The sequence below is a fragment of the Lichenostomus cassidix genome, chromosome 2, assembly GCF_008360975.1.
Source record: "Lichenostomus cassidix isolate B80296 chromosome 2, HeHo_3.0, whole genome shotgun sequence".
Classification (NCBI taxonomy): Eukaryota; Metazoa; Chordata; class Aves; order Passeriformes; family Meliphagidae; genus Lichenostomus; species Lichenostomus cassidix.
In genome coordinates, this window is record NC_139482.1 from 146,698,301 (window position 1) to 146,709,631 (window position 11,331).

Consider the following 11,331-nt stretch of genomic DNA (forward strand, 5'->3'; position numbering starts at 1 on the left):
GTGAAACAGCTGCTTCATGTAGCAGCAAGGACAAGTAGCCCGTGTGGATTTGTCAAGAATAAATTGTGTTGAACTGATCTAATCTCCACTTTTAGCAATGTAAGAGGCCTTAAGAATAAAGGAGAAGTATCTGTCACAAATCTTACCCTCCTACTAATGTTTTCAAAAGGGTTCCATGTGACATTCTCATAAGTGAGCCCCGGCAGCCTGGTCTAGATGAGACTGTGATCGATTGGGTGCAAAGCTGGTTCGATAACATATCAGAAAGGTTATCAATGGTGCTTTGTCAGTGTGGAAGGATGTAGAAACGGAGTTCAGCCAGGTCTCTTCTGGATACAATCCTGGCATATGCTTTCATTAATGAATTAGATGATAGAAAAGAAAGTATGGTTATTAAATTTTCAGATGGCATAAAGCTCAGTGACATTGTAAGCACAGGAGGACAGGGTTTGAATTCAGAATGATCTGGAAGAATTGTATAACATGTCTGGGGTGGGAAAGGTGAAGCTGAAATTTAGCAGAGACAAGTGCAAGGCCATAAACATCAGCTTATACAATACAAAACAAATACCAAAAATTGCCAGTAGCAGCTCTGTAGCAAAATGTGGAATTACAGTAGACGACAAGGTGAATTCCTTGCTAAAAAAAATACAATCCTGCCACTATGCAGGAGTAAACAAACAGGTTTATAACATGTTAGATGTGCCATCATCCTTCCTTTGTCACTAGAAAAATTTCATGTCATATTCAGTTTTGAACGTGCAGGCTCAAAAAAGGTGTGCAGCAACAGTCCAGAGGAGAAGATGACTACCTAAGATGTGGAAAACGTGGCTAGAGCAGAAAGACTCTCAGACTCAGTGTTTATTTAACTTTAGGAAGTCTCATAAGAAGCTCTTCAACAAACTTTATGTATGTAAAAGGCTTGTTGCAAACAGGAGTACAGTAATCTCTTTTCTAAGTCTCCAGGGAGTAGGAAACAAACAAAAAGCAGCATTCTTTAGAATTAGACATTTCAGTTTGAATTTCTCAACAGTGTGACTTGCAAAGCACCTGGAAGTTTTCTTTTCAGACACAACTTTGTGCTAATGGGCTGACCTCAGCTAGATCAATACCTTTGATGCAGGAGTCAGTGTGTCTTGCTGAAAGCAAATCCTCATAAATTTCATGCACCAATGACTGGATGTGGGATCATTTTGGGAACCTCAACAGCAGTAAGCTCCAGACTGGCTCTACCTGAAGTCTGGCAAAACCCACTGAGTTTCAGTACAAAGTCTCAGTGTAAGTTATTCCATCTGGGCTTTGCTTGTGGCATCAGTCTCTCCCCCTCTTGCTGCCTGAATTGTTCAAGGAAAGTTGTTTGCATGGCAGTGAGAATGGCAACACATTTTACAGTTTCCATAGGGTGGCAGAAAAATAAAAAGCTCCTTGATGACTGCTGAGATCTTAAATAAACATAAGAAATCCATGGCTTAGATATAGCATTTATTTAAGCACCATTGTCACTTGATTCATGGGCAGAACACTCTGGGGAGTCAAAAACCATTCTTTGTATGGATTAGAGTGATCTTCATTAGATATGCTACTTAGGCTTTCATTGCAATTTAATGTGTTGAATGATATGGCACTTGCCCATGATAGATTGCTTTGTTTCTCCTGTGGTACCACTGCCCAAGTGTAGGGAAACATCTTCAAGTGAATCTAGTTCCTCTAGCAGTGACTTACCAAGTGCATTCAATGATTATTAAACCTGTCCATCCTCTGGATTCATGTCAGACCTGAGCACTGATTCAGTGTTGGATCACCTGAAAATTGTCATTGCTGAAGTTGGACTCTCGAGTTTTGAGATGAGGCTGCAGAGCCTGGAAGACACAAAGGCAGGTGGTGTTGGGGTGCATGCAGCCAGCAGGCACAGTGCCTCTCTCTATGGTGATGGCCTTTTCCCCAGCATCAGCACATTCACAACGTATCAAATATGTTCGTCATTTATGTAGGACAGTACCTGCAGTGTCTCGTTTTCTGGCAGTCTGCAAAGTCATGTTTCCTTTGAAGTCTCCTAATATGCATTATGTCTGATTGATCAGCCTCAAGACTTTTCAAAGTCTCAGAAAACTGGCTGGTGCTAAAGTCCACTCAAGGTGAATTTAGGACCAGCCTTTCATTTGTTAACTTGGAAATCTGCTGCTGACTCCAACAGGCATGAGGAGAACAGCCAATGCTTTTTCATTTTTGTGTTGCCAACTCAGAGACTCCATCACTGGCCACAAGAGCTCTGATCATAAAACTCAGGAACCTTCAACTTTCTAAGTACTGCTCATAGCCATTAAAAACTAAAAAGCTGAATTCCACATAAAGGCAAATTGAGGGAGAATTAAGTAAATGCTGGGATCTAATCTTTTAGATTTATGGTAGCCATAGATTGTAAACACATGTTTTAAAGACAGAGGAGCCTTTGTAAGTTTGACTTTGCATAAAACAAGGCAAGTGTTATACGGTCGTACCTTCAGGTGAGTGAGACTGTGGGGTTTAGAGATTCAGGGAGTGGAGAATCTGCCATATCCTCAGGTGAACTCTCCAGCATTAAAAATATGCAGCTTATCTGTAGTCAGAACTTGTCCAGCTTGAGCTACCAGCCTGTGAAGTGTTATGTACTTGTATGTTAAATTAAAAAGCCCTCTGCCCTTATATATCATATTTCCCTGAATTTCTATTCGGAGCTATTTCCACTCACTGCTTTTACATTTCATTACTGCTCTGCTGCAAGAGTTCAAAGTTTTCAAATGGAAGTCCTGTGTGGTTCCAGGGGACAATGCTCTCCTAGGCCAGGCAGTTTGCAGTGCAAGACAGGGTAAAGGGAAATGCAAGCACAACTCCCATCAATACTGAATGGCATGTTTAACAATTCCCCCTCTCCCTCCTCCCCCTCAGCCCTGAGTCTGGATTATATCCATGTCTCCTCACCAGGGGCCTATATCCTAGCAGTTTGCCATTCTCTGATATTAACACTTGAAGTTTTAATGAGCACAAGTAAAGGAGGATGCTTAGCAACAATACAGAAAGTACAACAAATACAGGATAAGCAGTTTGAGATTAGATTTTAATGCCATCTTAATGACAACACCAGGATCTACTCATTGCTCTGCGTAACTATGCCATTAACACAGATGCCAGGATACTGCAGAGTAGGTGCACTGGGTTTTCCAATTTGGGAAGTGGGATTTTGGAAGCAACCAGGAAAAAGGGAAAGGAAGGAGCAACAGACAGCAAGGTGTCAGGACATAATCTGAGTAACATTCAACCTGCTCAAGCAGCTTGATAGAATGGTGAAAGTGCCCTCATTTGCATTAGTTTCTCAGATTTCTCTTGTTCCCAGTAGACTAGAGAATTATAACGGAGCTATTGGCACTGTTTTTTAAAGATTCTCCCTTTTTTTGCATTCTTTAAGCCCCCCTTTTAGCTCCATTCACTCCCAGATATGACAGGTATATTACTAGCAGACACAATCAGGCTTCACAAATTACATTTGTGGGTTTTGGAGAGAGGATTAATTAAACAAAGCACACGAAACCTGATTGGCCAAACCCAAAAGTGAAAGCTTTCAGATGCTTTATAGTCCCTGAAGAAGGTGAAGTCAAGTTGCCTTTCAGGAATCACCAGCCAAGAAGCAGAAGGGAAATGTAACCAAAACTGGAAATGGAATCTCAAGCCCACACCCTGTGAAATGTAGAAGAAAAACAGCAAGGTTGACTCTGAAGGGTTTGATATGGGACATAAGAAATTTTTCCTCTTTAGCACCTGGGTAAGATGATGCCCTGGAAGGATTTGGTGTGTTAGGCACAATCCAATAAAAAATACCGTAGTTACTAGAATTTTATTCTCACATATATTCAAAACCAGGGTGATAACCTTTACTTGGGCCCCACTACTCATATTGCCTTTAACCACCTGTCCTATACCAGCCAAGCTTCAGAAAGGCAGGATGACTGCACGTATTGAATGGGGTGAGAGAAGTGGGGAAACAACAGAAATAGTGAGGAAATAATACCTGTTTGAATCTGAAGAATGCATCAATGACAGGAACAGGAACAAGACCACAGTCATTAAACATCTTTAATGTTGCCACCTTGATACAGCCTGTGCTTGAGCTGGTATCAGCTTCAGGAGCTACTTCACACACAGCCCCAAAAAGACTGCAGTTCATTTTCCTGCTCTTTCATCTGTGGCTCTCCATGCTGCCACAGAAAGAGCCAACTGAGGAAGGCACCATGGTCCCTTTATTCCTTTCTTTCCTATGTCACACGTCTTAGAAATCATCAGCTGTAGGAAAACCAAACTGGTGTGATGTAATTGTTGCTGCCATGCACTCATTTATCCCTGTGTGATATGCCACTGATATAATGAATCTGGTTACCATGACACCAAAAAGTCACAGCTGGTTTGAAAGATTCACAGAGGTCAGGGGCAGAGAAATGTAAAAATCAGTTCATGTTAAACGTATCTGGATTTGTGCTTCTGTCACCCAGAAAAAATTCAGCATTGATTCAGATCTCCTTGTGCTGATCTTTGCTCTACGGAGAAGGAAATGACTGAACAAGAGAATTAATGGTCCGTGTATCAATGTCTCAAGCCCTTTGTCCCTCTTTCTGTGAATGCTGTAAGAACATAGTCAGCTCCCGCCAGGCCTGACTCAGCCCTTCTTTCCAGGAAAAACAGAAAACTGCATCTTTCTGTGTGTTGGCCAAAGTAGAACTAAGGAACAAAGGGGACAGAGGGCAAAGAAAAGGATTTATAAGAGAATGAGAGGCTTTTGATGAGATAATAATGAAACACAAATGTCAGAGGGAGTAGCCACAGAGAAAACACCCATAAAGAGCAAAGTTAAGGAGAGGTGGGAGGAAAATGTTAATGACAGGGGGAAGAGAGAGCAAAATGAAATAGAAAGGAGTCTCAGCAAATTTCCATAATGTAACACTGATGAAGCCTTTTATGATTACGACAGGGATTCTCAGAATGTTCCCTTGCAGGAAGTTTGCATACTCATATTTTTATAGCTCTGAACACTTTCCCAGACTCAGTAAAAGTGAAAACTTTTTCTGCTAGTGCTGCCTGTTCTAAATCTGGGCTACCCCTGGGCATTACCAAGCTCCAAGGAGCTGTATCTATAAGGTCTGCTCTGGATGGGGTGGCACATCAAGTCCAGGTCCATGCTGCCTCCAGAGAGTGTGTCAGCCCTGACTGTGTACTCTACAGAGCCAGCTGATGCTGCTCTGCAGGAGAAATAAACTATCTCCTGCCAGAGGAATGGAGACATTGTTTGCACAATACCCTGTGGGACCTGGATACAGGTTGTTTTTTATCCAGGGCCAGACAGAAGCCTGAGCTGATTCTACCTGTTTTTACCAGGGAAAAAATATGAGATTCTGGGCCACACGAAGCAAAGCCAAATCCACAAGTTAGAATTGACCTTAAACACTTAAATGCTTCCAGAAATCTCAGCTTGCACTTACTTTCAGTCCAGACTCAAGCCCCACCCCAGTGTGCAAACAAAGAGTACAGATTATTGCTATTTACATCCCAGTTGTTTACCTGACTATCCTTCCAGACTTGCTCATTTTCTCAGACTGGATGTTTGTCAGCAACATTTCCTGAGATAAGTCTATGCAACTACAAATAAGAAAAAAGATTACAGTTGTCCCTGGATTAGTTTTTGAAAGGTATACACCACTGTCCAATACTATTTAAAAAGAAAAAAAGACTTCCAGAGAAATCACCTTACAGCAAAGAGGAAGCTTTTGAGCTCCACAGAGTGATTTCACCAGACCTTGCTGTCTGAAACACATTTTGCTTCTGCAGATGATTTGTGCAGAATAAATCCATCACAGTCACATCAAGAGGACTGCCACCAGTGGTTTAGTCTCTCCAAATCCTACAAAGGGACAAGAAATAGTCTCTGATCCCTTCAGGACCTCTGCTGCAGACTTCAGGGGGAGGACTTTCCAGTGGATTCCCCTCAAAATTGCATGAGCAGTAGTTGTATCCCCAGTCCAGGTTCACCAGCTCCCCAAAGGCTGCTGGAAGGGACCGGAGATGGTTGTTTCCCAACCAAAGTGTGTGCAGATTCCTTAAAAAACAGACATCCTCAGGAAGGCTCTCCAGCGAGTTGAAGAGCAATAGCAGTGTTTCCAGTTTCTCCAGATGCCGAATGCTAGAGGGGATTGTGTTTATTTTGTTGTCACTCACATCCAGAAAAGTGAGGTTCCTCAGCTGGCAGAGGGGTGCAGGCAGCTCTGTGAGGCAGTTGTTGGCAAGGTGGAGGCTGTGCAGCCTCTGGAGTGCCCCCATCTCTGCAGGCAGCGAGCTCAGGCTGTTGTTGCTCAGAGTGAGCCTCTCCAAGTGGCTCAAAGTGCCAATTTCAGCTGGGATTTTCTTCAGGTTGTTGGAGTCCACGTAGAGGCAGGTGAGGTTCCTCAGATGGCTGATCTCCTGCGGAAGCAGCTCCATTCGGTACCTCAGGCAGCTCTCTCGTTCTGGGCTCATCTCCAGCACCTGCAGCTGGTCCAGGCCAAACACCTGGATGGGAACTGACAGCAGCTCTCTGCCCGACACCTTGAGCTTCTTCTTCCCTTCATATTTTGGATCATGCTCTGTAAGGTACCTCCAGAGTAGATCAGGGCCTGGACAGGCACATCTGGGAGAGGTGACTGATTCCATATCCCACCAGGACAGTGGCTGCTTGAACAGAGACTGTCAGTCACAATCACTTGCATACTCCACAGGCAGCCTCTGAGGTTTTTGGTGGATTAAAGTTTTCCAAGAGCTTTTTGCTCTGCTGGGCATGTTACCAACACACATGCAGAGTGTTTGAGTTGCTCAGATACATCCCACTGAGTAAACATTTGGTGTTCTCACACGATCAGGTGTTTCCCCTCCTGCTCTGCAGAGTTCACAAACCCAGCTCCTGGGCTGTGCTGTGTCCTCTCACAGCTGTAACCAGTGAGCAGTGGTTAGAAAGTAAAAGTTCTGCCTCTGCTTTTCAGCAGATGTGTTCAAATTTCTGCTTGTGAGTAGCTCTCTCCTGGGAGCATCAAGGGTGCCTTTGCCTGAAGAATTCACATTGATTGGGACTGCAAGGGAAGCAGCAAGGCAAAGTAGATAAAGCACATTGTAAATGGGACAAGAACATGGTAAATGGGACAAAAAGAAGACAGAGTCATGGCTGGTGGTCTGGGAACTGGGAGCAATGAACATAACTTGTTCACAGGTCAGCTTGTGCCTTTAACATTCAGCTAATACAATAAAGGATCAGTTTTGAAACCTGGAAGTCCTTCTCCCTCTTGCTAAATATGTGACCCCCTACACCACAGAGATACCTTTTTTCTTGTGTTGCACTTGCTCTTTAACTAAAAGCAAATTTTTTAATTAAAAGCAAATTTTTATTCCTTGCTGTCATAGGTTTTGTAGGAGATGTGTAATATGCCAGGTTTATCCCAAGCCACTCAGCACAGCATGTGATGTAGAGAGCAGGGCATTGTTCCGGAAGGAGAAAATTGTGGGTTTGATGCCTCAGGCTGAGAAAGCCAACTTCTTTTATTTCATCCTCTAATCCTTAAGACTTTCAGCTAAAAAACTGCTTAGGACAACCACTTCAAATGCTTCCCAAGGAGAGAGGTTTCCACAGCACCTCACAGGCTGTTAGAGGTGGAAGACAATATGCTAGAGGTAGAGTCTAAGCTGGTCTACCAGATCAGGTCTTGTGAAGGTGGAGCATGTCAGCCTTGTTTTCCCAGCCTGCTCAGTCCTGATCTCCTCAGGCCAGGGTGCTCCTGAATTTGCTGGAACCTGTGTTTCAGCACCAGGGGAGTGTGTGGCTGCACAGATGGGGGTGAGTGGTAGTAGCTGTCTATTCAGACAATGCTGGCAAGAGGATCTGGGCATTCTTGTTCAATTCGCAGGGCTTACATTCTAGATTCTAGTGGTTATTTGAGTTTCACCCTGAAATACACATTTTCAGGCCTGGCATATACCAGCTGTTGCCCTTGACTTGGATTCAGAGTGCAAATACCATAACCATATTGCAATCAAGCCCAGCATTTCCTCCAGATAAGTTCTCAGCATTTGTAAGAGAAAACTTGCCTGTGAGGCTGCTTAGGCCTTATAGACTCCTGGGATAAAACCACAGGGTTGGAAGGGACCTTAAATATCATCTAGTTCCAACACCTTTGCCATGGGAAGGCATGTCACCCACTAGATCAGGTTGCTCAGGTCCTCATCCAACCTGGCCTTGAATCCTTCCAGGGATGGATGCCACATGAAAAAGATTCCGCATAAATTGATAGAGTCTAATAATTTTTAATAAGCATAAATGGGTACAATAACTTAGAAATATCTGTACATCAGACATGAATGCAGCAGCCAAGGAAAAGTGAGATTTTCACTTGCAGAAGGTTGCTTTCCAACAGACTTCACAAATAACTGTAAAAATAAGACTCAACTCCCATCAAGAAGGTGCTGAAGAAGTTATTGCACTGACAATAACTTCAGACTTGGGTGAAAACCATCCCCCACACTGCTAAGGGGAAAAATGTGTCTCTAAGAACACATTGTCAAATACATCTGTCCTGTGAAATAAACCAAATTGCTGTGTGTGCTGCCTTCTGTTTGAACATGATTTTCTCTTCAAGTCCAAACCCGAGTCTTTCAGACAGCACGTCATGCAGAGACAAAGCTGTGGTCAAGAAGAAGTTTCTGTGATTTTTGGCACTGTTCTCTTGCTGCACTTTTTCAAACCTAGAGTTTGACCCTGTGTTTTCCTTTACGAAGGTGGCAGGTTCTTCTCTGCTCCATCTTGCAGGACATCTTTCTTCCTGATGCTGATAGCTGGCTCATCAGGAATGTCAGGGTATCATTAATTGTTCCTAATTGTCCCCTTGTGCTTTCTACATAAAATTCATGTCACAAAATGTAAAGTAGCAATAAAGAGGCTACATTTTCAACACATAATCACTTAGACAGCAGGATGCTCTCATTCTCAGTTCAGACAAACTTCAACAATGTTGCCAGCATCAATACTGTCCAGACAAGCTGTGCAATGTATTCAGATGTTAACCCATAAAACAAAAATCTGCTTTGTAAAGTAACTACAAAAATCAGTCTCCTCTTCATCAAGTCTTCATGTTTTTCTAGTTTGTTGTTCCCATCCCAGAAGTCAGAAGACAAATATCTATGCTCGTGACCTCTAAGTTTAAACCAAATCAATGAAATTAAGCAGGCTTTTTCTTAATTCAACTTCACCATTTACAAAGATGTTAAATGAAAAATCCAAACTCTGATGGACCCTTATTGCCCTAATGACCTCAGGTACCAAATTTAGTTATGTAGGTGGCAATTGGGTGGCTCATAAAGAGACTCTTCACTGAGCAGCTCTAGCTCTGCAGAAACTGCAGCAAGGAGGAGTCTTGGTGGTGTCTGGTGGATGCTCACCCCTGCCCAGGGCTGCACACTGAGGCAGGAGCCTGCCTGAACTCCAGACTGTCTCCATCCTTATGCTGCTCTTCCTCCCAAGCCATGGAGTGACCACCTTAACCCTCATCAGCACTGGGCTCCAGCTCACAGAGGCTGAAAGAGTGGTAGCAGATTTTTTTCAGTCTGTGTTGAAACTGTTGAGTTAGTATTGTGATAATGGCTGCAAGTTCCCCACACCCCTTTCTTAACGACTGTACTTGTCACCTATTGTCCTGCCTTCCCTACTCCACATAGTCCTAGCCACGCCCCCAGTTTTCCCTATTGGTTCCTATACCCTAACCCCACGTGGCCCTGGCCACTCCCTCAGGTTTCCCCTATTGGTTCCTGTACTCCTAACTCCGCCCCTGTACCTCCCCTGTGCCCAGAGGTCACTGGGCCTGTGTGCTGTCCCTGCCCCTCTCTGTTTCCCTATAAAACCCCTTACCCTCTGCCATCTTGCTGTCTATACTCCATGTGTGTTTATGCTCCACATGTGCTGAGCATGTGAGGCCTTCGCCCTCGAGGCATCTCTGCCTCGGGGAGGTCGTTGGCCTCTGCTGCACCATGTGAATAAACATCTTCCATGGACACAACGCATAGACCCTCTTCGCCTCCTTTATCACCGCCGGTTGTGGAAGCAGACGAACCAGAGTTAGCCTTATGGCTCCCTGGCCGGTGAGAGCGCAGTGTCCAGCCCTGGGACAGAGGGTTTGGAGCACTGAGGTGCTGAACCGGGCTGGGTAGAGAAGCTCTAGGGTAAAGTCTGCTGTAACATCCTCCAAAACCGCAACAAGTTAGTGCAGTCATTTTAAGAAAATCTTCATGGCCTAAGGACAGAACAACTTCCTTGTCCCTCTCCCTGTGAACAGCCTGGCTGCTGGTGACAGAGCACCAGACGTGCCATCACCTCTAACATGAATATCCCCACATCAGCTCAGGGGGAATGTGAGTTACTGACGCTGGAAGATAAGTACCAGAAGATTTTTTTTTCCATGGAGATGTAGTCAGTGTGGGCAACACAGCTCAGGGTGCTGCAGCTGAATACTTCTGGATAAACTGAATTATCTCCACACTCTACAGCTGAGCCACTGAAGTGCAGATGCCAGGCTTGACTTCTTGAAGTCCAGGAGTTGGACTTTGATGATCCTTGTGGATCCCTTCTGGCTCAAGACATTCTGTATTCTGGGACTCTGAATCTCACTGTGATGGGACTGAGGTACCCAGACACAAACATTTTACATTATTTGACACAATCTTCCACGGGGTCACTAACTGAAGCTCTGGAAAGACTTCCCCAGGTCCTACATCATACCTGCCAGTTCCTGTCAGTGTCTCTGGCCCCATATATCGTGGATGGTGACACCCAGTCATTCCTAGGCACTAAGTCCTGCTCCAGAAGCTGCCAGAATGCAATCTGTACAGGGCAGAGCTTGGCCAGTTTCCACATTAAAAGACTGAGCCATCAGTAGGCTCTATTTTAGAGTTTTTTTAAAATAAACCTTTTAAAGTTCTCTTTTTCAAAATAATTGCCTAGAATGTAAAATCTGTGTTTGCCTCCCAACTGGTTCCGTGGTCAGAGCACAGAGTTTGGGCTTAGCTGCCACAGTATTTTTATTGTCTCTCTGGGAAGAAAAAAAAACCCCAAAACACAGGCATTTGATACAGCTTCCAAGAAGCAGCTAATTCAAAACTGTTTAGAAAACAAGTAGAAATTGTTAAATAATTTAACACAAAAAAAATATTTCCCCTAAATGATCCCATTGCTTTGTTCTGTCTTTGTAATTTGTTTATTTGACAGGCAAAAAATTGAATGAAATAATGGTCTGCTTGCTA

General features: G+C 43.8%; 1 protein-coding gene across 1 annotated transcript; it reads right to left on the reverse strand.

Moving 5' to 3' along the window:
* Nucleotides 1–848: 848 nt before the first annotated feature.
* On the reverse strand, nt 849–6,847 carry LOC146442468 (uncharacterized). The gene has a single exon (XM_085053636.1). It carries the CDS (start codon nt 6,706–6,708, stop codon nt 5,908–5,910), a length of 801 nt encoding a protein of 266 aa, XP_084909762.1. The 5' UTR covers nt 6,709–6,847; the 3' UTR covers nt 849–5,907.
* Nucleotides 6,848–11,331: the final 4,484 nt, after the last annotated feature.